A 19,712-nucleotide genomic window follows, 5' to 3' on the forward strand; every position below is an offset into this window, starting at 1 on the left:
ATTCCCTTGTATCTAAGACAAATTTAGCAAGACAGCTGCTCTGATTCTCTCTGGAGTCAAGACATGTCAAGAAAGTGAGGAAGCTCCTTTACAATAATCCTGATTCATTCACCTCCCATGCAAGTGACCCCACTTTCTTCCACTCAATCCTTCTGCAACCTGGCTTCTCTGGAACAGCAACAAACAGCAAACAGCTTCAGCAGTTTCACAGAACCACAGGCTGGTTTGGGTTGGGAGGGACCTTAAAGACCATCCAGTCCCAAGCCCCTGCCAGGGGCAGGGATGTCACTCCCCAGGGTTATGTTTCCACCTCTCCCAGCCTATCACTGTCTCATTTAATCCAGATAAACTTCCTGCTTTCCTGAGCTGAAGATAGAAAGTTACAGCGAAGAAACAGCTTTGTTCTCACCTTTAAGCAAGAGAAAATAAAACACCCAGTCGAAGCTCAGTTACAGCACCCTGCAAGATGACAAAGGAGGCTCTGCAGGGCACCACAGAGGGCCAAGGCCTCGAGCTGGACAAGACCCTTGTGGCACCCACTGAAAAAACCAACACAGGCAAAAGGTTCAGGACCTCACACTATGACACCAGTGGCAACAAGGGCAGAGCCTAAGCTAAGTGATCAAAAGGTGAGGTTTAGTACCTCACCAAATGTTTCTGAGAACCATGGAACACCCAGAGCTGGAAGGGATCCACAAGGGCCAACCCCTGGCCCTGCACAGACACCCCAACAATCCCAGCCTGTCCAAACCCTCCTGGAGCTCTGGCAGCCCCAGGGCTGGGACCATTCCCTGGGGAGCCTGGGCAGTGCCCAGCACCCTCTGGGGAAGAGCCTTTCCTGATCTCCAACCCAAACCCCCCTGGCCCAGCTCCAGCCCTTCCCTGGCTCCTGTCCCTGCTCACAGAGAAGAGACTGGAGCTGTGCCTCCACTGCCCCTTGGGAGGAAGCCAACTACAAAAGGAGGTAAAGTCCCTCCATCAACAGCAGCTCAGTGTTTTTACTGATATATCTGAGGTGTATTTTGGGTGACAACACTCAGTGCTGCAGTGGAATCCCCTTGCTCTGATTTGCCAAGCTTTGTCACTACACATCTATTATGGGATGTGTTAACAGGATGAAGCTGCCAGTACCAAGGTGGAGCAGATCCTCTCTGTCCAACATCCTTTGGATCAGTCTGCCTTCAGAGCCATGGGATGGAAAACCTGGGGAGCAGCACATCCCCATCCCCACCTAAAAATAACTGCATTCCAGGAGTGACAGTCAATTCTAACTCCATTACTCAATCTTGATTAAATCTAATGTTCAGTATATTTCTTAATCAACTTGCCTCAAGTGACTACCTTAAGGTTAATCTCTCAAAGCCTTTTTCAGAGGAGAGAAGATTCTTCTACCATCTGAACACACCAAGGAGCAGGTAGAACATGAAAATGATTATCCACAAAGCTTGTTCTTTCCAAAAATATTTGGCAAAGCACTGGGGGTTTTTTTGTCTGTTTCATATAAACACCATGTAAAATGAAGTTAAAACAAAGTCTCAAAAATGCCCTTCAGCATTTAAAAAGGATCCAAACTCAGAGGAAAGAAAGCATTCTGAACAAGGCATTTCACAGCATGGTGCAGTAAAAAATAAGTACTTTAGATACTTTGAACTGCATTTATTTTTGTGATTAATGACAACAGAAGGGAAAATAAATCCACTACCTAACAGAGAGGTATCTTTACACTGCTTTCCTTGATGAAGTTCTCCTAGAGCAGCCTTTGGCTTCCAAGCATTTGGTAAGTGTTAAAAACCATCTTTATGTATGGAACAGCTCAGCAGGGAAATGCTATGGCAGCTGCCAGACCCCTAAGCACGCATGGAGGCACCTCTGCACACTGCAACCCTCCCTCTGGACACCATGCAATGCAAAGGGGCTGCCAAAACCCCTCCAGCTGCTCAGGAAGGCATTTCTGCCCCAGCTGATAACACTCCCCACAAAGCCAACCACACCCACCCTGGCAGCTCAAAAGTCCTCCCTGACCTGCGACAGTAAAATGATCCTTGCTTGAACAGTTAAATATGGAAGTGAACAGAATCAGGGAATCCCAGAATGGTTTGAGGGGGAAGCAACCCTAAAGCTCATTGCAACCCCTGCCATGGCAGGGACACCTTCCATGATCCCAGATTGCTCCAAGCCCCATCCAGCCCGGCCTTGGACACTGCCAGGGATCCAGGGGCAGCCACAGCTGCTCTGGGCACTGCAGAAGGGTTGGGAGAAAAAGAGATGTACTAGGAAAAATTCCTGGGTCACTTTTTCAAGCAAAGGCACCAACCAAACTAATTAGAACCATCCCTGGGGAAAACAGAAGATCCTCATCCCAGATGGTGGTGAGAATCATCACTTCCAGAGAATGAGAAGGAGTCTTCAGAATGAAGAAACCACATTGTTCAAGAAATGAGGGGAAAGCAGGAATCTCTAACAGGAGACATGCATTCAAAGAAAAACCTCACACACACCAAATTCCCAGTCAGGGCCAAGGAAGGGCCAGGGGAGACAGAGGCAGACCTGACATGAGGCAATGTCAGAGCCACAACTTGTGATGATAATTTCTTTTCTTGAATTTTCAAGCAGAAAAAAAAAGCAACAGTAGTAGTCTGACACTGAACAGTAGCTAAACAAGGCTAAGCCTGAGCAAACCTCCTGGTAGATGCTGTAAAAATATCCAAAGCAAGGCTGTGAGCAAGCTGCCTTGATGGAGATGACAAGGAGTGACTGGGAGGAGACAGCCAGGGAGGAGAAGGCTCTGATCTCCTGTCTGGCCAGACACACACACCAGCCTACTCCTTTCTGGAGTAACTTTGGCTTTTGCTCTATTCCAAAAGGAACAGGAATGGTTCTTCAGCTGTTCTCTGCACTTTTGGCTGTGTCAGATGCTTGTGCACATCTAGTCTGGCAGAAAAAAAAGAGGTTTTTTAATAAAATGCCACAGAGCAGACAAAACAGCTGAAGCCACACCCATCTCCCTCCTTTCCCATTCTGAAATGCAACTGCAGATACAACAGCTATTTTCAAATACTCCCGAATTTCAATCATTGAGCTTAAAGAAATTCACACCAAACAGCCAAACCAGGCACTATCTCACACAAACTGAATCACAATCCAACAAAAACAAAAGTCCCTCAATTCAGTGTAGCTGTCCCCTGACCAGCAGCTGAAACAGCAGTTTCTGGCCTGATAGCAGCTCAGGGAGAGGGAGGTAACCTGATAACCACACTCTGGGTCTGGGCTGGGAAGCACAGAGCCACTGCCACTGAGGCAGGGGACAGCCACCAGGAAACACCCCAGTCCCAACAGCCCCACCAGGAAGAGAAAATTGGGACTGTTTGGGGCCTGCTTCCTTCAGAGCAGTTACTTAACACACACACATGGAGTTATTTCTATACCAAGTTAGCCCTGGGCACACATAACCAGGTAAGAGCATTAAAAGCACAAGAGCCAAGGCAGACAGGTGACATAACTGAAAAGGTACAAGCAGAGGAAGGCAGAGCAGGAGGAAAAGGATCCCTTTTATTGCAGAAAAGATTCACAAGCTTTTATCCAGCCCTTATTCAGCTTACAGCCTGGAATAAACCTCTGTGTGGATATGACAGCCTACCCTCCCTCATGGTGAACTCACAGGGTACAACCTCCCAGCTCTGGCTGCCCTTCAGTGCCAGCATTCCTGCAGCTGGGGCACCTTGTTACACCACCAGAAAAGAAAGTTCCCACCCAGACATGGGCACTGCAGTGCTCATTCATGGCAATTTTCACCTGGAGTCTGAATTGCTGTGAAGCACTAAAAACCAGCTGACTTTTCACTTCCTGTGCATGCCATTAACACAGAACTGCCCCTGTCCACTCACCTCAAACTCTGTGCCCTAAAATCACAAATAAACCACTCCAGCTTGCCAGGCTTTACCCCCCAGCTGTCTCTGCTCCACAGGGACAGGCCCTGCTTGTGTCCTGGGGGCTGGGGACCCTGCAGCAGCATTCATCTATTTCTGAGCCAGGCTCCCCATCTGTATGATAAGCAGGAATATCAAACAGCCTGGTATTTTACTGTCTCATTCACTCAGCTGTGTTTCCTGTGGTGTCTCCAATACTTCACACTGTGACCTCATGAGGAAATGCAATGCTCTGCTGGTCACCCTGTTGTGGTGACAGCAGTGTTGTCACCCAGAGTGATGGTCTCCCATCAGCTGAGCAAGGAATTCTGGAAGGATGATTCTCCAGAATGTTGATGCTCATTTCCATTCCCAGTGCTGTAACTCCTCGTGGTTTTTGGCCCATAATCTTTATTTCAGCAGTTTATCAACATGAAACGAAATCCTAAGTCCCTTCTTGCCACATGTGGAGCTTATGATTTCCCCTGAATTAAAATTCTGTGTCATACAAAATGAAATCCAGGGAAAGCTGGCATCCAGGGAGGACAGAGCATCTTACACAGCTGCACAAAAACCAAATTCACAGAGGGCTGTTGGTAGGATGAAAACCCTGAGTCTCCTCAGTTCAATCCTCTGCACCTCTAATTTCCCCTCCTAAGGAACCTCAGGGGCACACTTCACACACACCTGTGCAGGGGAATCCAAGAAAGAGTAACAGCAATGATACATTCACCCACCAGGCTCTGAAGATGAGCAGTAAATTAGTCTCTGAGCATCCCCCATTAAAAGAAATCCTGGTTTACTTCCATTGGCTCAGCCTGCTGGATCCAAGGCCAGGTCACAAGGGGCTTGGAGCAACCTGGTCTAGTGAAAGCTGTCCCTGCCCGTGGCAGGGGGTGGAACAGGATGAGCTGCAGGGTCCCTCCCAACCCAAACCATTCTGGGATTCTATAGATTCAGGCCACAAACAGGGACAGAACACAGAGGGAAGGCTGCAGCTGCTGCAGGACTCTCTGATGTGATGCCACACAGTGGAACCAAGGCACAGGCAGCAGTCAGTGAAGATGTACCTGATGCACCATCCCACATGGGAAAGAAAAGGAAACTGCAGCACCTGTCCCTGCCTGGTTGCTGGGGCCTGTCTGCACCAGCACAGGCACCACAGCTCCTTTTCTGAGGAGCATCAACCCAGGCTGTGCTGATTTCAGACTGCAATACCTCCATAGCCTCAGCAGGGCTTTAAGACTGAGCTTTCCACCTACAAACACTGCCCAGACACTTGGATTTCACCAGCACCACGGCCACATCACCACCTTAAGCACAGACAGGGAAGCTCTGAGGACTGTGCTGGTGACCAGTGCTATTTTAGCAGCCTTTTTTCAAATGAACCATAGTTAAGATCAACACTGTGGATGGGAAGAATAACAGAAGTATTTTTCCCTTAAATGCTGATGTTTTGGAACACTGCAGAACAGGAATGGATCAAATCAAACATTTTGGATATCCCTAGCACCTCTGACACTATCAGGGGCTGCAGTGCAATCTGGCTCCCCAAACTGGTTGGAACACACTTCATCTTCCTCCTTTTCCCCCACAATCCAGAGACATTTCAGACCCACTCACAGCCAGTGTGAATGATGCAGATCTTTTGTCTCCCACTCCTAAGCAGAAACACCATCTTAAGCACAACATCATAAAAGCAAGGATGGAGCTGGACCACAAGAAAAAGCAATCCAAGCCTGAGGAGTGAATTCTCCTCCTTTGAGGGATTATTTGCAACTCTCCTCCCAGTGGTGGAAGTTCAGCAGCCTTTTCCAAGAGCTTCCAAAGCAGCAGTGACCTTTAGGAGTTTTAGCTCAACTAGTGAGACCTCAAACCCCTGATGGAGACCAAGAGTTATCCCTGCTTTCAACACTTCCAAGCCTGGCTGCATTCTTCCCCTAAAAACTCCTTTCAAACAACAAGACAGAGCTGACCTGACAACAGAGACCCAGCTCTCCCCACTCTCTGTGTCTGTCCTGCTCTCTTGTTTTATTGCTGTGCTCCAGCTCCTTTCTCCATGCCCTTCCCAGGTTGATTAACACTCATCCTGGAGCATCAGATGTCTGGTAATTCAAGCTTTTACAGCACTCCCCACCATAACTCTCTGGAAGGCTCACACATTTCACCAGAAAGCTTTTTGCTGACTCTTCCCACTCCTGACATTCTGGACAGGGGTCCTGGCTATAAAACTCTCATGTTCTTCAGCTGCCAGGATGGGAATTTGGTGACAGTACAATTCATTCATTTATTTCATGCTCCTAGCATCAGTCTGAGAGGATGAAGTGTGCTCTGGCTGCAGCAAGGCAGGGAGGGGGCTGTGCCAAGGGCCAATTGTTTCAGTGACTGCTGGTGATGCCAGGTGCCACTGCCATGAGATGGGGTATCTGGGGCAAAATGGGAATCAGTTCAAGTTCAACGTGGTGCACGACCTCACAACCAAATAATGAAATATAGAGGAGTTTATCTGGGCAGATGAACTTTTTCACAATTGAAAAAGTGTTTTGGAAAGGTAATCAATGGAATTAAGGCAAACAGCTTAAACTCATTGAAACTTAGGCTTTGTGATATTTGCATATCAGCAAAAATTAGGTCTTTTTTTCTTTTTGAAGAGACAGACACAAAGGCACTTTGAAATCGACTTTAAAACACAACACTGAAGGAAAAATAAAACTCAAGCTGGACAGGGTTGAGAGCTGAATTATTTGCATTCACAACTCTAAAATACAAAACACAGAGCCCAGAAACACTGAATATTTGGAGAAAGACTGTCCAGTGACAAGTATTTATAACTGTGTGAGCACTACTGAGAAAGCAAATTGAAGCTGGTTTCACATTCTACAGAGCAAGTAGAACTCAAGATGCCTCACCAGCTCAAGAAATACTACATCCAAAAGCACCTTCCAGATGAGCCTTGCCACACTAAAGCTGCTGAAATCCCCTTCCCAGCACACTCCTGGGTTCAAGGTGCACCATGAATTTCACATTAAAAGTCACAATAAGCAGGCTTTAAATGTTTCTTTGGTTTCAGTTCTTGAATTCCCCCCAAACAACTGGTATAGGTTGCTCACCCTCAACTTCAACATCCCTGCTGAGTTCCCTTTCCAACATCAAACATTGAGTCAGCCCAATGATTCAGCTGCACATTGCAAAAGCCAGTGTCCAGTATGGAGCCTGTCCATCACCCCAAACAGGAATTCAAGACTCCCAGAAAGTCTTCAGGCCAGATTTCAGTCTGAATTTCACATCAGACCTGACAGTTGTGTGGAAGATCTCATGGCAGCTCCAGGACAGAAGGGCTGGGTCTCACCACTCAGTAGAAATGCACTGGGTGATTTTTAAAAGGTCCTTTCCTCAGGATGCTTAGGAGCCTTCCCAAGAACAGAGTTGACTAAAAAAACAAAGCTGAAAGTAGCATCACTAAAAAAGTCTTTCCCTTTGATGCACATAGAAAGAGCCTCCTGCTTGGTCTGAAAGACCAAAGACTTCTCTCGTTTTTGCCTTTTGGCAAGAGAACAAAATAAGCCCAGGAAAAGCCAGTTTCAAGGCACAGTAACTTCTATGACTTATTAATAACACATAAAAGAGGGAAATCAGTTTTCAGACCACCATTAGCAAAGCCATAGCACCAGCTCAAATGGATTTTCACCCATCACCAGTGCCACAGACACTGCAATCAGACTCCTCTGACTGCTCCAACTCAGTAACTCACAGTCACCCTCACGTGTAAATCAAAGCAAACACACAGTCATCATCTGACAACCCCAAACAGAGCAGCCCTACAACATTCATTAGTTTCCACCTTCCAAAAGCTTTCCCAAGTTAGGAAAATCCGTGTTATTTAAGACCTTTAACTGCATTAATTCCTCCTTGCTTAGTGTTTTCACAGCAACAAGAGCAAACTCCAAGGCTGGCAGGGAAATTTCTGTTCCCACCACATTCAGTCCCCTCCCCTGCTAGAAGCAGGGATGGTCTTTGTGCTTCCAACTTTTCCAGCTATTGCTGTGCAGATAATCTTACTCCAGAGCATGGGAGCCTCATTCCTGCTGAGCTCAAGCACCTGGAAAGGAGCAGCTGCTTGTGCACCTCGACAAGTCCAAACCCATTCAACACTCCAAGAGACTCAGAGAGCGCCACCAGGATCGGTCTAGGACAGGATAAGTTTTATTTCCAACTCACACATTCTGGAAGCCATTTGGCTTTTTTTTTCCAAGCCTATCTAAAGCTCTAGAAAGATTTCAACTCTCATGTAGATAAAGGAAACACCAAGTTGTTACAACCAACAACTAAACCATCTTATTTTTGGTGGCAGAATTGATTTAAACCTGATACAATCTCGGTGTGGGGAAACTTGTCCTTTTCTCTCCACCTCAACTACACAGCAAACAAAGGTAAAAACAACTCCTCAGGTACAATCCAAATACAGAGCGTGTAATTTTCCTTTCAGGAAAGAAAAAAAAATAATCATGCTGTCCCATTAACCTAGTTACATGCCCAGCAGCAATTTGACTCAAGTCCCATCAGCAACAGCGTGCCATCACCTATTCCAAAAAGAGGGAGTGCGCCCTGGGACACCTTCCAAAGGTAAAGAATAAACCAGAGGAATAACGTGCACCAGAAAATTTCACTAGCCTAAAAGCTGATTTTGCTCTCCTCCCTTTGATCCTTTTCTTTTTTAAGAACACATTCTATTTTCTTCTTCCAGCTGTTCCACATCATCAGCTCCTGTTTGGGAGACTAAATGGAGTCCAGAGTTTGGGAAGGAAAGTTGTACAGAGAGGGCTTGAAATTGCAGCAAGTGTAAAACACAGCACCCTGAGAGTCTCATCAACTGTATTCCCTTAAAAAACAAGAAGAAAAATTAGTTTCCCCTGGTTCCTCCAGACCACAGGGCACACCACTCCTCCCCCCACATGTTCATGCCTTGGAACAAACACCAGTTTTCTCTTCCCCATTCATTCCAGAAAAGCTTTTGCAATTGCCAGCAACCACATTCAAGTCACAGATAAAGTTTCCTACCAAAGCAATGCCTGTAAAACAGTGATACCCCATCTGTAATTCCCCAGAGTAAAAATTCCAGCAACTCTAATCATATTAGTGGATTTACACACAACTAAAGTTGACAGTTGACTAGCCCTGAAATTGCTGGATTAGGGGAAAAAGAAAATATAGGTTACCCCTGCCTTCTAAAGGGAGATCTTCACTGCTAACTCCTACTACTAAACAAAAGTGGAACAAATGCACCAGCTCAACACATCCCAATGTTTGCTAACAGAAAAGCCTTTCAGCCTGAAAATGATGGATAAAATCCATCACAGATAAAATAATAAAAACCAGGTAAAAATCCTTCTAGGTCCCAACATCTAAAAGGAAAGTTATTTGTTCTGAGTCTCCTGTTACTGTCTCAACAACTTCTTACACAAACTCTGCTCCCAAATCAGAGCTGCTCATTAAATACACATATATTTAACAGGATAAAGTAACCCTCTCCCAGAGACTTCTGCCAGAGAACATACACAATCATGTCCTTGGATGTGAGAAGAAAATAAGCCACTTGAAATCACATTTTTAGAATGATTTTCTCCAAGAGATTTCACCACAAAAATCTTACAAAGCTGGTAAAGTGACATATCTGCGCTCTAACATGATTAGCTTTTGTCATTAAATAAATTAAAGCTATTGCTGCTTGAAAGAACACTAAGATGTGCCAAGGCTGGGGAACATCAACAGGGGAGATGGCAGAGAGGGCTTAAGGCACTTTATTTTTTGGCAACACGCTCCCCAGTCCGTGCTCGTTCCTGCCCTGCAGAGGAGCCACCACCACAGAGCAGCAGGGAAAGTCTCTTCTCCAAGCTCTTCTGATGTTTGATCCCCACAGCTTCAACCTTTCTAAACATAAACACTTCCCAGGCAACACCTCTGCCCCCTTCCCTTCATCCAGCTGAGATCTCAGAACATCCCTCCTCAACTCAGACACAGAGAGCAAGGGACACCTCGGATCTGAGCCTGGTCCCTCCTTCCCCCTCTCACCTCTCCCTCCCTGTGGGGACTGCAATGCTCCCAACACTTTCCTCCCCTCCTCTGGCATCTGGCAGAGGTTTCCAGCTGTGCTCTGGCTGGTGTCAAAGCTGCACAGGGAGTGCTTCACACCAGAGCCACCACCACGCTCTTCAAGCTGACTTTTGTGCCCAAATCCCTTGTCCTCAACTCCAAACTCACCAACAGACAAACTCCAGAGAGCACAGAGCTGCTCCCTCGGGTTCTCTGGGAAAATACCACTCAAAATGGAAGTAAGGGAGGGAGGATAGCATTGGCTCCAAACTTCCAGAGGGGATCACAGCAACCCAGAGACCTTGCTGCAGATTCTCTCCTGGGCAAAATTATTGGGCACTTTCTCCTCCAGCTCAGCTCTTGGCTCATGGAGAGACAACAGAGAACCCCACGCACCCAGTCCTCCTCAAGAATCTTGATTTAACCAGATCTCCAAGGCAGGCCTGGCATCCCAACACTGGGCAAGCACTGCCAGGAACTCACCCCCACACAGCCTCAGACATTCCTCAATGCCATACTGTATTTCCTGCTGTCCTCCTGGGCTTTGGGGAAGCTGCTTGCATCCAGAAGATGCCACCCAACACAGCAGGAACCAGCACAGCACCTCCTGAAAGGGACTACAGCACAGTTAGCTGAACAATGCAAGAAAAACTAAAACTAAATTACTGAGGCAATGTTAATAAAACACACGTTTCCTTGCACAGCAAGGATGGAATTCACAGAGGTCAGTCCCCCAAACACCAATCCTTCCTCTCTGCTTCTCAGAAAAGGAATTAACAAGGAGGAAGAGAAAAAAAAAATTAGTAACAGTGTGTTGACACCCACCCTGAGCCTGCCACAACCTGCAATAGCCTGAGGAACACCCAATTTTTCAGAGCTGCCCAATCCAATACGGAAGCAGCCACAGGGACAGATTAAAGTCAAGTTTACTGGTGCCTGCACATCAACAACCAGGAACTCCCTTCAAACGTGAGAAGTTGGGAAAAGAAAACAAAACCCTACTGACACCAGCCCTGAGCTGCAGACAGCTCTGATTTGGCTCTGACTGAGCAGTGTCATGTTAACCAGCAGCTGGAGGTGTCACCCCAGGTGCCATCCATCAACCTGGCTGTCCCTTACAAGCCAATGTTTGCCCATGTCTAGGCTGGGAAGAAACTGGTGACCTGATTATATTGAGCCACAAAATTTATTCACAGCACAGGGACTTTTGAAAGAACAGCTTAATGTAAGACACACAAAAAATACTTCATTGCTAAGTGGGAGAGTAAAGAATTCCCACTCCAGCTGAGGAGTGTGACATGTGTCAGAAGTACCATTGAGGTAAAACCACAAAGGCCCACAGTGCCCTTGCAGCACCTTTGTTACTGCACCTTTTTATGGAAGAAGTCTCACTCCAGACTTCACTGGAACTTCTCCTGCAGAGGCAGTCTGGCAGTCAAAGCCAAGGAGGGCAGATTGGGATTTACTTTTTATAATATCCCTTCTGTGTGTCACTTCACCCAAATAGGGGTCAGACTCCAAGTGAAGGATTTATCCATACTGACAACTTCTGAGCACAATTTCTGCCTGAAATCAGGTTTGGCTGAGTACTCACCACCACCAGAGCCACAGAATAATCCCAACTTACTTTTACACAGGAAATGTAACTTCTTAAAGCCACTGTGTTAAGGAAATTCCTCACAAGTCTGTCTTGTCTTACAGCAACTCCAATAACTTCCTATTTAGCAGGAAACAGAATGAATCTCACATCCAGACATTTCTGCTCTTCATGTCCATCACTTTCCAGCTTCTCTTTCTCTCAAAAAATATTATTTTCTAAAAAAACTTTTCCTTCCCCCCGTATTTTAATTTTCCCTCCCTCATGCCTTGTTACATGCAAATGCTGAACACTTCTCTCTCACACAATTTTTATTTTTTTCCAATTACACAGATATTGTTTAATTTCATGATACATTAAGTCTGAAACCACAGGTATTTCCAAAGTTACAAAGTTCACCAGTAAGAAACTGCTTTGGTTTAAAAAGCCCAAGTCAGAGAAACCTGCAACTCTTTTATCTGCTCTGAGGTAACAGTGGCTCAACAGTTGTATCAAAACACAGAGAAAAAAAAGAAACCAAAGAGGGCTAAAAATAAGGCTGAACTCAGATGACCCCCTGCACTCCAGTAAATCAGGGATGAACTCTCCTCCCCGAGCCTCGCTCAGAGCAGCACTGAGAGGTAACAGCTTTTGTTTATAATCAAACACAGCTTTTGGTGGAGGATAAAACCAGCCAGGGCACCTGAATAAGCTTCACCAGGACACCCGAATAAGCATCAAAAATAAAGTGTTTGAATATATTGCAAGCACAGATCAGTAGTTCAGGAGTTAAGGAGATATATCGGTCAAACACAATGTTTTCAAAACAGGCATGTCTAGAAATAAAAATGAAACTGTGTCATTTTAACCTCTCTACTTTCATACCACCAACTTGTCATTTCCATCTAACGCTTCTCCCTCCCTCTGTCCCTGCTGCTCACGGGGTCCAGCTGGGTCCCCAGGACAGGACACACTGCCAGAGCAGCCCCAGCTCCCCCAGGAGCTTCTCCAGCCTTTCCAAGCCCTTTTGTTTTTAGGCTGTGCTCAGAATAAACCCAAACTTCATCCCTCATGTGCTCCATGCGACACTCACCAACAGCAAGAGCCACAGCAGCACAGCCCCGCGATGGAGCCAGCAGGCTCCCCCCAGCAACACCCGGGACTAAAATGCTTCGGACAGCCCAGGGAAACCGCAGCCTTCAGCTGCCAGGGCATCCAAGTGCCACCTTCCCGGGAAAAAAGCCCCTTCCCAGCAAAACCAGCACCTTGCTGGGCACGGCCCGTGCACGGCATTCCCACTCCAACTCTTGGAACGTCCCTCAAAACCGAAGCAAATTCTCCCCGAGCAACAGTTTTACTTACCACCACCCCGCTGACTCTACTGACAGCACCTTCCCACTTTTTTTAATTCCTAAAGCACCGGTTGGAATTACGGAATGCCACAAATCAGGCAAAAATCAGCCAGCAAAGAGAACGTCCAGGGGTTTTCACTTGACCCAAACAAATCCGTAACGTCAACAGTCTCATGATTTAAGCAACGAATTTGTTGTCATGGCAGGGGTGATTCTTGCCGGAAGTTCAAGAAAACAATGGACCTAAACTGATTATAAAAGGGCTGGGTTTTCCCACTTCCAAAATGAAAGTGAGAGGAGGAAAATGCTCATACACAGGGAACACAGTTCTGAGAGCACAGAAAACCACCCTGCACTTCCACCTTAAAATCCAACACACCGCCAAACATTAATAGCAAAACACACTCCCGACCGTCCCTGCACCATTCCCCGATAACACAGCACGGAGATATTTCACAAAGTGTGTTTTTCACGTCACACTCCCCCCCAAAACTCCAGAGAGGCCGGGGGAGAGAAGAACCAGTTTGCCACGGGATGCTGTCGGACGCTGCAAACAAAACCTCAGGCCGGCAGGCACTTTCCTGCTGATCCCTGCAGTATTTCCCTCCTGACTCGGGGCCTACTCGCAGCACAGAACCCAAGACCTTTAAAAAACACTCGCAGCCCCCGCCGGCCTCTCTTTGTAGCAGCGGCCGCTTTGGTGGGGGGATTTTGGGGAGTGGGAGCCTCCTCCTCCTCCTCCTCCTCCTCCCCATCACGTGTGGCCTGGCAGGGAAAGCTGCTCAGTGAAACGTTCCACCTGAGATTTATTCCCACCAGCCAAGTAGGAAAAATGAAATAAAATAAAATAAATCACATGAAAATCGTCCCCAGCTGTAAATAATAATAAAAAACCCCATGGGTTTAAATTCGCCTGGAAAAACAACAAAACCAAAGCACTTACCTGGGCAGGACCAGAAGCAAAACTGAAGAACCATTTATAATTAAAAGTTTACCCTTGGGGTCACCGCTGGTTTGGGGGAGGGGGAAAAGGGACCCCCTGGAAAGGGCTGACCCTCCAAACCAGCCCACTGGGGAGGTACACGGCCCCCCTTCCGCGGCGCCATCCCAGCAGGTGCAGCCCCCCTTCGCAGGGGGCCCCACACACAAACAGCCACACAAAAAAGAGCCGGGAACCCCTCAACAACCCCCACCTCACACACCCCCCCGGCTCTGGGGGGCCCCGCGACCCCCAACCCTCCCCCGGGCTGGGGGGCCCCGCGACCCCTCACCCCCCACCGCCCGCAGGCCTGGGGGCTCCCCGCAGCCCTCACCCCCCCGGCTCCGCTCGCTGTGGGGCGGGGGTGTCACCCCCGAGCCCCCGGGGCAAAGGATACTGTTGGGGCGGCTGTGGCGGCAAGGCCCTGATGTTGGGGTGAGGCGCCGGCGCCGGGTGAGGGGGAGCCGGGGGGGGAGGCGGCCCCGCCGCCGCCCCGCTCCCGGGGCCGGTCCCCGCCGCCGCCGCCGCGCCGGGTTTCAAAGCCGCCTTCTGCGGTAAACTCATGGCCAAGCGCAGCCACCACCCCGCGGCGGGGAGCGGGGCCGGGGGGAGCCGCGGAGCGGGCCGGGGGAGAGCCGGGGCAGCGCGGCGGGCCGGCACCGGCGCCGGTCTCCGTGACAACGCGCCTCCCGGAGGGCTCGGGAGAGGGGCCGGCGGGGAGGGAGGGAGGGAGGGGAGGGAGGGAGGGAAGGGGGGGGCGGCTCAGGCCGCGCTGCTCATGAGCCGGCGGCGGCGGGGGGTCGCGGTCGCCCTCGCCGGGGGCAGCGGAGCCGTTCGCGGCGGCGGCTCGGGGGCGATGCCGGCGGATTTTCCTCACTGGAGTAGCGGAGCATCAAACATGGCGCTGCGGCCGCCTCCAGCTGTCCGGCCGGGCGGGCGCTCGGGCGCCTTCGGGCCGCTCCGGAGCCGCTCGGCCCAGAGCCGATCGGCGACCTTCGGCTCTTTCCGGAGTCGCTCGGCCCACCTCTGATCGGCACTCTTCGGCTCTTTCCGGAATCGCTCGTCAGCTAGCGCCGCTCGGCAAACCTCGGGTTCTTCCGGAGAGGCTTTCGCGCGCGCAAGCGCCTTGCCCTGCACCCCCTCCCTCCCCTCTCGGCCCAGCACCTCCCGTGACCCCCGCGCTCGGTAAACTTCGGCTATTTCCGGAAGACGAGGGCGTGAGACAGGTCGGGAAGCTTCGGAGGGGCTCGGAAGAGGGAATCCCGCCCCGCTCGTAGCTCTTCGGAGCTTCTCGGCGATTTTCGGAATCCCTCGGGATCGGCGCGGGCACAGCTTCGGGCACACTCGGCTCGGCTCGGAGAGACTTCGGCAGTGCTTGAGGGTGAGGGGTTGGCCCGAAGCTGTCAGGGGCCCTCTGGGTTCCTTCAGCAGCCACCCCATTGCGGGCTTCCCCTGCCCCAAAACTCACCCCCAGCCCTTATTCCTGGCGTTTGGAGGGACTGGAAGGGGCAGCACCGCAGCCCCCCCGAGGCGTCGTGAGGGCCGGCAGCCCTGAATGCAACATGGAAGCCTGGGACCCCCGGGACCCCCTTGGCTATGAGGGCTCCCACAGTATCCACCCTACCGCAGGCCCGAGGAAGGGACTCACCTAAAAAACCTCACCCCCAGCTCCCTTACCAGCCCTACAGCTCCCAGGCCCAATTCCCAGCTCCTGGGGCAGCTGACAGGGGCCACACTGCGGCCCCCTCATGAGGGCAGACAGTTCCGAGGGTGACAGGGTGGCTGTGAGGGACCCAGGGACCCCCAAGGCAGCCCACCTGTGGCAATGGGGCCCCTCCAGACCTGCCCTTGTGGGGAGACATGTCCACCTGACCCCACGGTCACACCAAGCCATCGCCCTCCCAGGGTAGCCACACCACCACCACCACATTCACCATTTCACACCTAACCTGCAGAGCCCTCCTCACGGCCACCACCTGAGCTTGGCAGCGGCCAAGGTGGTTTGTACCATCTCAGGGAGATAAAAAGCACCTCAGAACAGATTCCGGCAGCTGCCAGATTGTCCTGACTTGTCCTGCCTTGCCGCTGGCTGCCGAGGGCTCATTCCAACCCGCTGGCACCTTCCAACGTTCCTGCCGCGCCGCACGTCCCAGGGAGATGCTCCCAGCGCCTTCGCTGTGCCCACAGGTATTGCTGCCCCAGCCACCAGCCTGGGGTGCTGCTCTAGGAAACCTTCCCAGAGCTGATTTGTGTTCCGTCTGCTGCAAATTCTGAGCAGCTGCAAGTTTAGGAGGAAGATAATGCTTTAATTCAATCACAAATAAACCCTTAAATGTGAAAAGCTTCTTTTACTGAACTGAACAGCTCTCATGGTGGTGTATTCAGGGACCTGGAGAGTAGCTGGTACAACCACAAGCTGAGAGAAGAGGTCTTGTGCACTAAAGAAAACCTACCTGAGAAGTCACATCCATCCCTGTCTATGCAATGGTCTTGTTTATACGCAGAGAGGTAATTTTGAATATTAAATATAAATCTGACGGTGGAGAATCTGGACTGGGTGTTGTTCACTGGAGCAGAACTCAGCACAGTGGGCAAAACATAGTAGAAGGGACTTGAGTATGTTTTCCCTTTGGAGTCAGACTCTGAGTTATCTAACAATGGGGTTGTGCAGGGCAGGTTTAGGACACCCAAGGATTGCAGTGAGTCCAGAAGCCCTCCCTCCTCTGAGGTGTGTTCTCAGAAGGAAAGCTGGGAGCTGCTACACAGGTCTCCATTAAAAGCAGCCCTGCAACTAGGATGCTTTATCACTTACTCACATGCTACCTGGAGGGTACAGCCACCTCCTGCAGTGCCAGCAGGCATTAGTGCAGCAGGGGAAGGTGATCATGTGCTGCTCTGTGTCCCTTTCTGTGCTCTTTGTTCAGCATGGGGTAAGGGAAATACCTGGGAGGAGGTGAGCTCATACATACCTCACACTGCCTGTGGGAAATGGGGGGAAATAGGAAACACTGAGATTTCTTTTTGAGGGGAAAGAGCCCAACCAAGCCCTGCCAGCCTGTAAAGAAGTCCTGACTGGGGAATATTTCTATCTGAACCCAGGAACAAATATTTAGAGGTGGCTGTGGCTGTTTTTTCTGAGTCAGTTTTCCTCAGCAGCCTTCAGCCTGCCACATTAACTAATTCCCCACCAAGAAAACTGAAGAGAGAAATAAGGAGGACCAAAAAGAAAGGCCAAATCCTCCTCCACTCCCCAAAACTGGGAATCAAAGGAGGAACTTCTCTCATGGTATGGGATTTGCCCAGGTACTGATGGATCTCCCATCATCCCAGAGAGCTGCTGTGTTCCCAGCACACCTCTCCTGCTGGGGAGACAATTCTCCCTCCACAGCTGGTAAAGACTTGGCTGTTATTACTTGGAGGGTGCAAGCAGAGCTGTGTGCTCTGGGGGGTTGGTGCCATTCCATGACCACCTCCTGGCACAGCCCCTCTCTAGCTAGCACCGTTTGCATGGAAGGAAATTCATCTCAAAAGCAAATTGACGTCCATGGCTGCCTGTGTTCTACAGAAATAGCTGCCTGTAAACACAGCTGCAGAAGAGCTTCCCAACTCCAGGATCTTTGCATATAACACTTTTTGCCTGTTTAGAAAGGAAAAAAATGGCATTTTCACCATATTGTCTGCTGAAGCTCCCAAAACGTGCTGGCCAGGCGAAGAATCCAGGCTCCCAGCTCTGCCTTAAAGCCCTCCTGAGTCAAAGTCTCTCCCCAGCCATGTTTTTCCCTTCTTTTTATTTTTTCCTGAGAAGAAAAAGCAGATATGTCTCCCTTCTACCTTACGTAGGACGATTTGGCCAACAAATCCTGCAGATTTTGGAGCCTGAGTGAGTTCCAGCTGGATTCACACCCTTCTTGCCGCCTCTCCATTTTGTTTTTCCTCCTCTTTTTCCTGCTAGCTCTGTTAGCACCTGGGAAGCGATGTGTCACCATGGGCAGCTGGAGCCTACAATGCTGATCTCCTGTTTCAGAGCATCACCAGCCCTTTTTCCAGTCCCACCAGCCTCTCCTGTACCTGCCACAGCAGAGACACAACCCCACAGCACAGAGTGTAGGAGGACTGCTGTAGCTGTTGGTGAACTTAAGGAAATACAGGAGTGGGGTATCCCCTGAAGGGATGCTCGTGAAGAGAAGAGCCTGAAGTGGGAAAAGCACAAAGCACAAAGCCAAGGTCCTGGGAGTGAGTGAGGAGATGCAGCCTTCTTGACTCAGCTTGGCTCTGTGTGAAAACTCAGTGAGCAGAATGAGCAGGTCCCAGCTGCAAGGTGGAATTTAGAAACCTGCTCCCCACCTCCCACTCCCCATCCTCCTGCCTTCAGGAAGGTATGGTTTTTCAGGGAAGCTTTTGGCCCTAAAATCTGGTCATTCCACTAGGTGACCTCAGTACTGTTGTGATGTGTCAGGGGTCAGATCCCACCTGGAGGGAACAAAGGAGGAAGGAGAGGGGCAGTTCAGATGGTTGGGTTCAGCCTCTCACCAGCTGTCTTGGCCCCACAAAACCTATGAACAGCCCCCATTTCCAGCTCTTTTTGTAGGCTCCAGCATGCTCCAGGTGCCTGCTTTCACCCAGCACAGCACAGCAGCACCTCCCTCTTTTGGCTTCTCCTGCTTTTCCTGCACTGTTCCTCTTCCAACACCCTCCAGACAAAAAAAAAAAAAAAAAAAAAAAAAAAAAAAAAAAAAATCCACCCAACATTAAAAAAAAGAAAAACAAAAAAAAGGTCCTGCTTGGAGCTTTCCCCATTCTTCCCCCTGCCTGGGCTCAGCCCTCGGCAAACAACTCAGGTCTCAGCCCTCCAGGGCACAGCTGAGCGCACAACAAAGCGAATACCACCCAGGACCAGGCAAGCCCACACCAGGAGCTGGCACAGAGCGGGATGATTCACCTCCTGCCCGCTCTCCCTGTGCCCACAGCCTCCCAGGGAGGAAAACTCCCCCACCTGCACCCAGCACGGGCAGCCTTGACCACGGTGTCCCCTACCACAACACGGCTCATGGTCACCCTCGAAGTCCTTCCTGCCCTGGGGCTGTGCCTAAGCCATCACCTGCCTGGTCTCTCCCTACAACTAAATCCCAGAAGCCAAAGTGTTTCCTGTTTGGATGGTTAAACCACTTCTAACAGCATCTCCATGTGACGGCTGTGCTCCCTTCCTTGCTCCTGTGCAGCTGGGAAAACACCCTCTCACCCCAGCCCCACTCTATTCCTCTTTGCCTTACACCCACGCTGTTCTTCTCTTTCCCTAGGAATGCAGGTATTCCACCACAATTCAAACACGTGGGGCCACATCCAGACCAAACCAGGACTCCGGTAACGTCGCTGGTTCCTGCCAGCCAAGCACTGGAGTGTGCAGGCAGCGATTTTCTCGGCTCCACCGCCCTCTGCGGGTTTGCGCCATTTCCAGGCGGATCTCAGGGAAAACAACGGCCACGGCCGCTCTCAGCGCTGCAGGAAACCGAGGGCCTCACACCGAGTCAGGCAAGCAGAAAGCGAGTGCTATTACTACATTTTGATTCCATCTGGGTGAGAAAACACGGTAAAAACAGTCAGAGAAGTACTTTAATGTCTTATTTATGCAACACCCATGTCCCCAGCTCACTGCTGGCTCAGTCCTGCCTGTGCCAGCAGAAGGAACACTCTGTATTCCCAAACGTTTGCTACCAGTGGGCTGCAGCCTCCTAGTTTTGCCCTAAATCCAGCCCCCAATAACAATTCCTAGGTTAAATAGCAAAGGAATACCCAGCACTTGGTGTGGTTAA

General features: G+C 49.9%; 1 protein-coding gene across 11 annotated transcripts in view; it reads right to left on the reverse strand.

Annotated features, from left to right (window-relative positions):
* EIF4G3 (eukaryotic translation initiation factor 4 gamma 3) overlaps positions 1–14,617 on the reverse strand; it is a 147,957-nt gene extending 133,340 nt beyond the window's left edge. For all 11 annotated transcript variants that reach the window (XM_071449272.1, XM_071449271.1, XM_071449270.1 and 8 more), the window contains exon 1: positions 14,300–14,617. In XM_071449272.1, the coding sequence (XP_071305373.1) occupies positions 14,300–14,466 (167 nt within the window). In that variant the 5' untranslated portion in view covers positions 14,467–14,617. The remainder of the gene's footprint in view (positions 1–14,299) is intronic.
* Between the last annotated feature and the right edge of the window lie 5,095 nt (positions 14,618–19,712).

The sequence above is a fragment of the Agelaius tricolor genome, unplaced genomic scaffold (assembly GCF_023055355.1).
Source record: "Agelaius tricolor isolate 1412-34295 unplaced genomic scaffold, bAgeTri1.0.p SCAF_28, whole genome shotgun sequence".
NCBI classification, from domain to species: Eukaryota; Metazoa; Chordata; class Aves; order Passeriformes; family Icteridae; genus Agelaius; species Agelaius tricolor.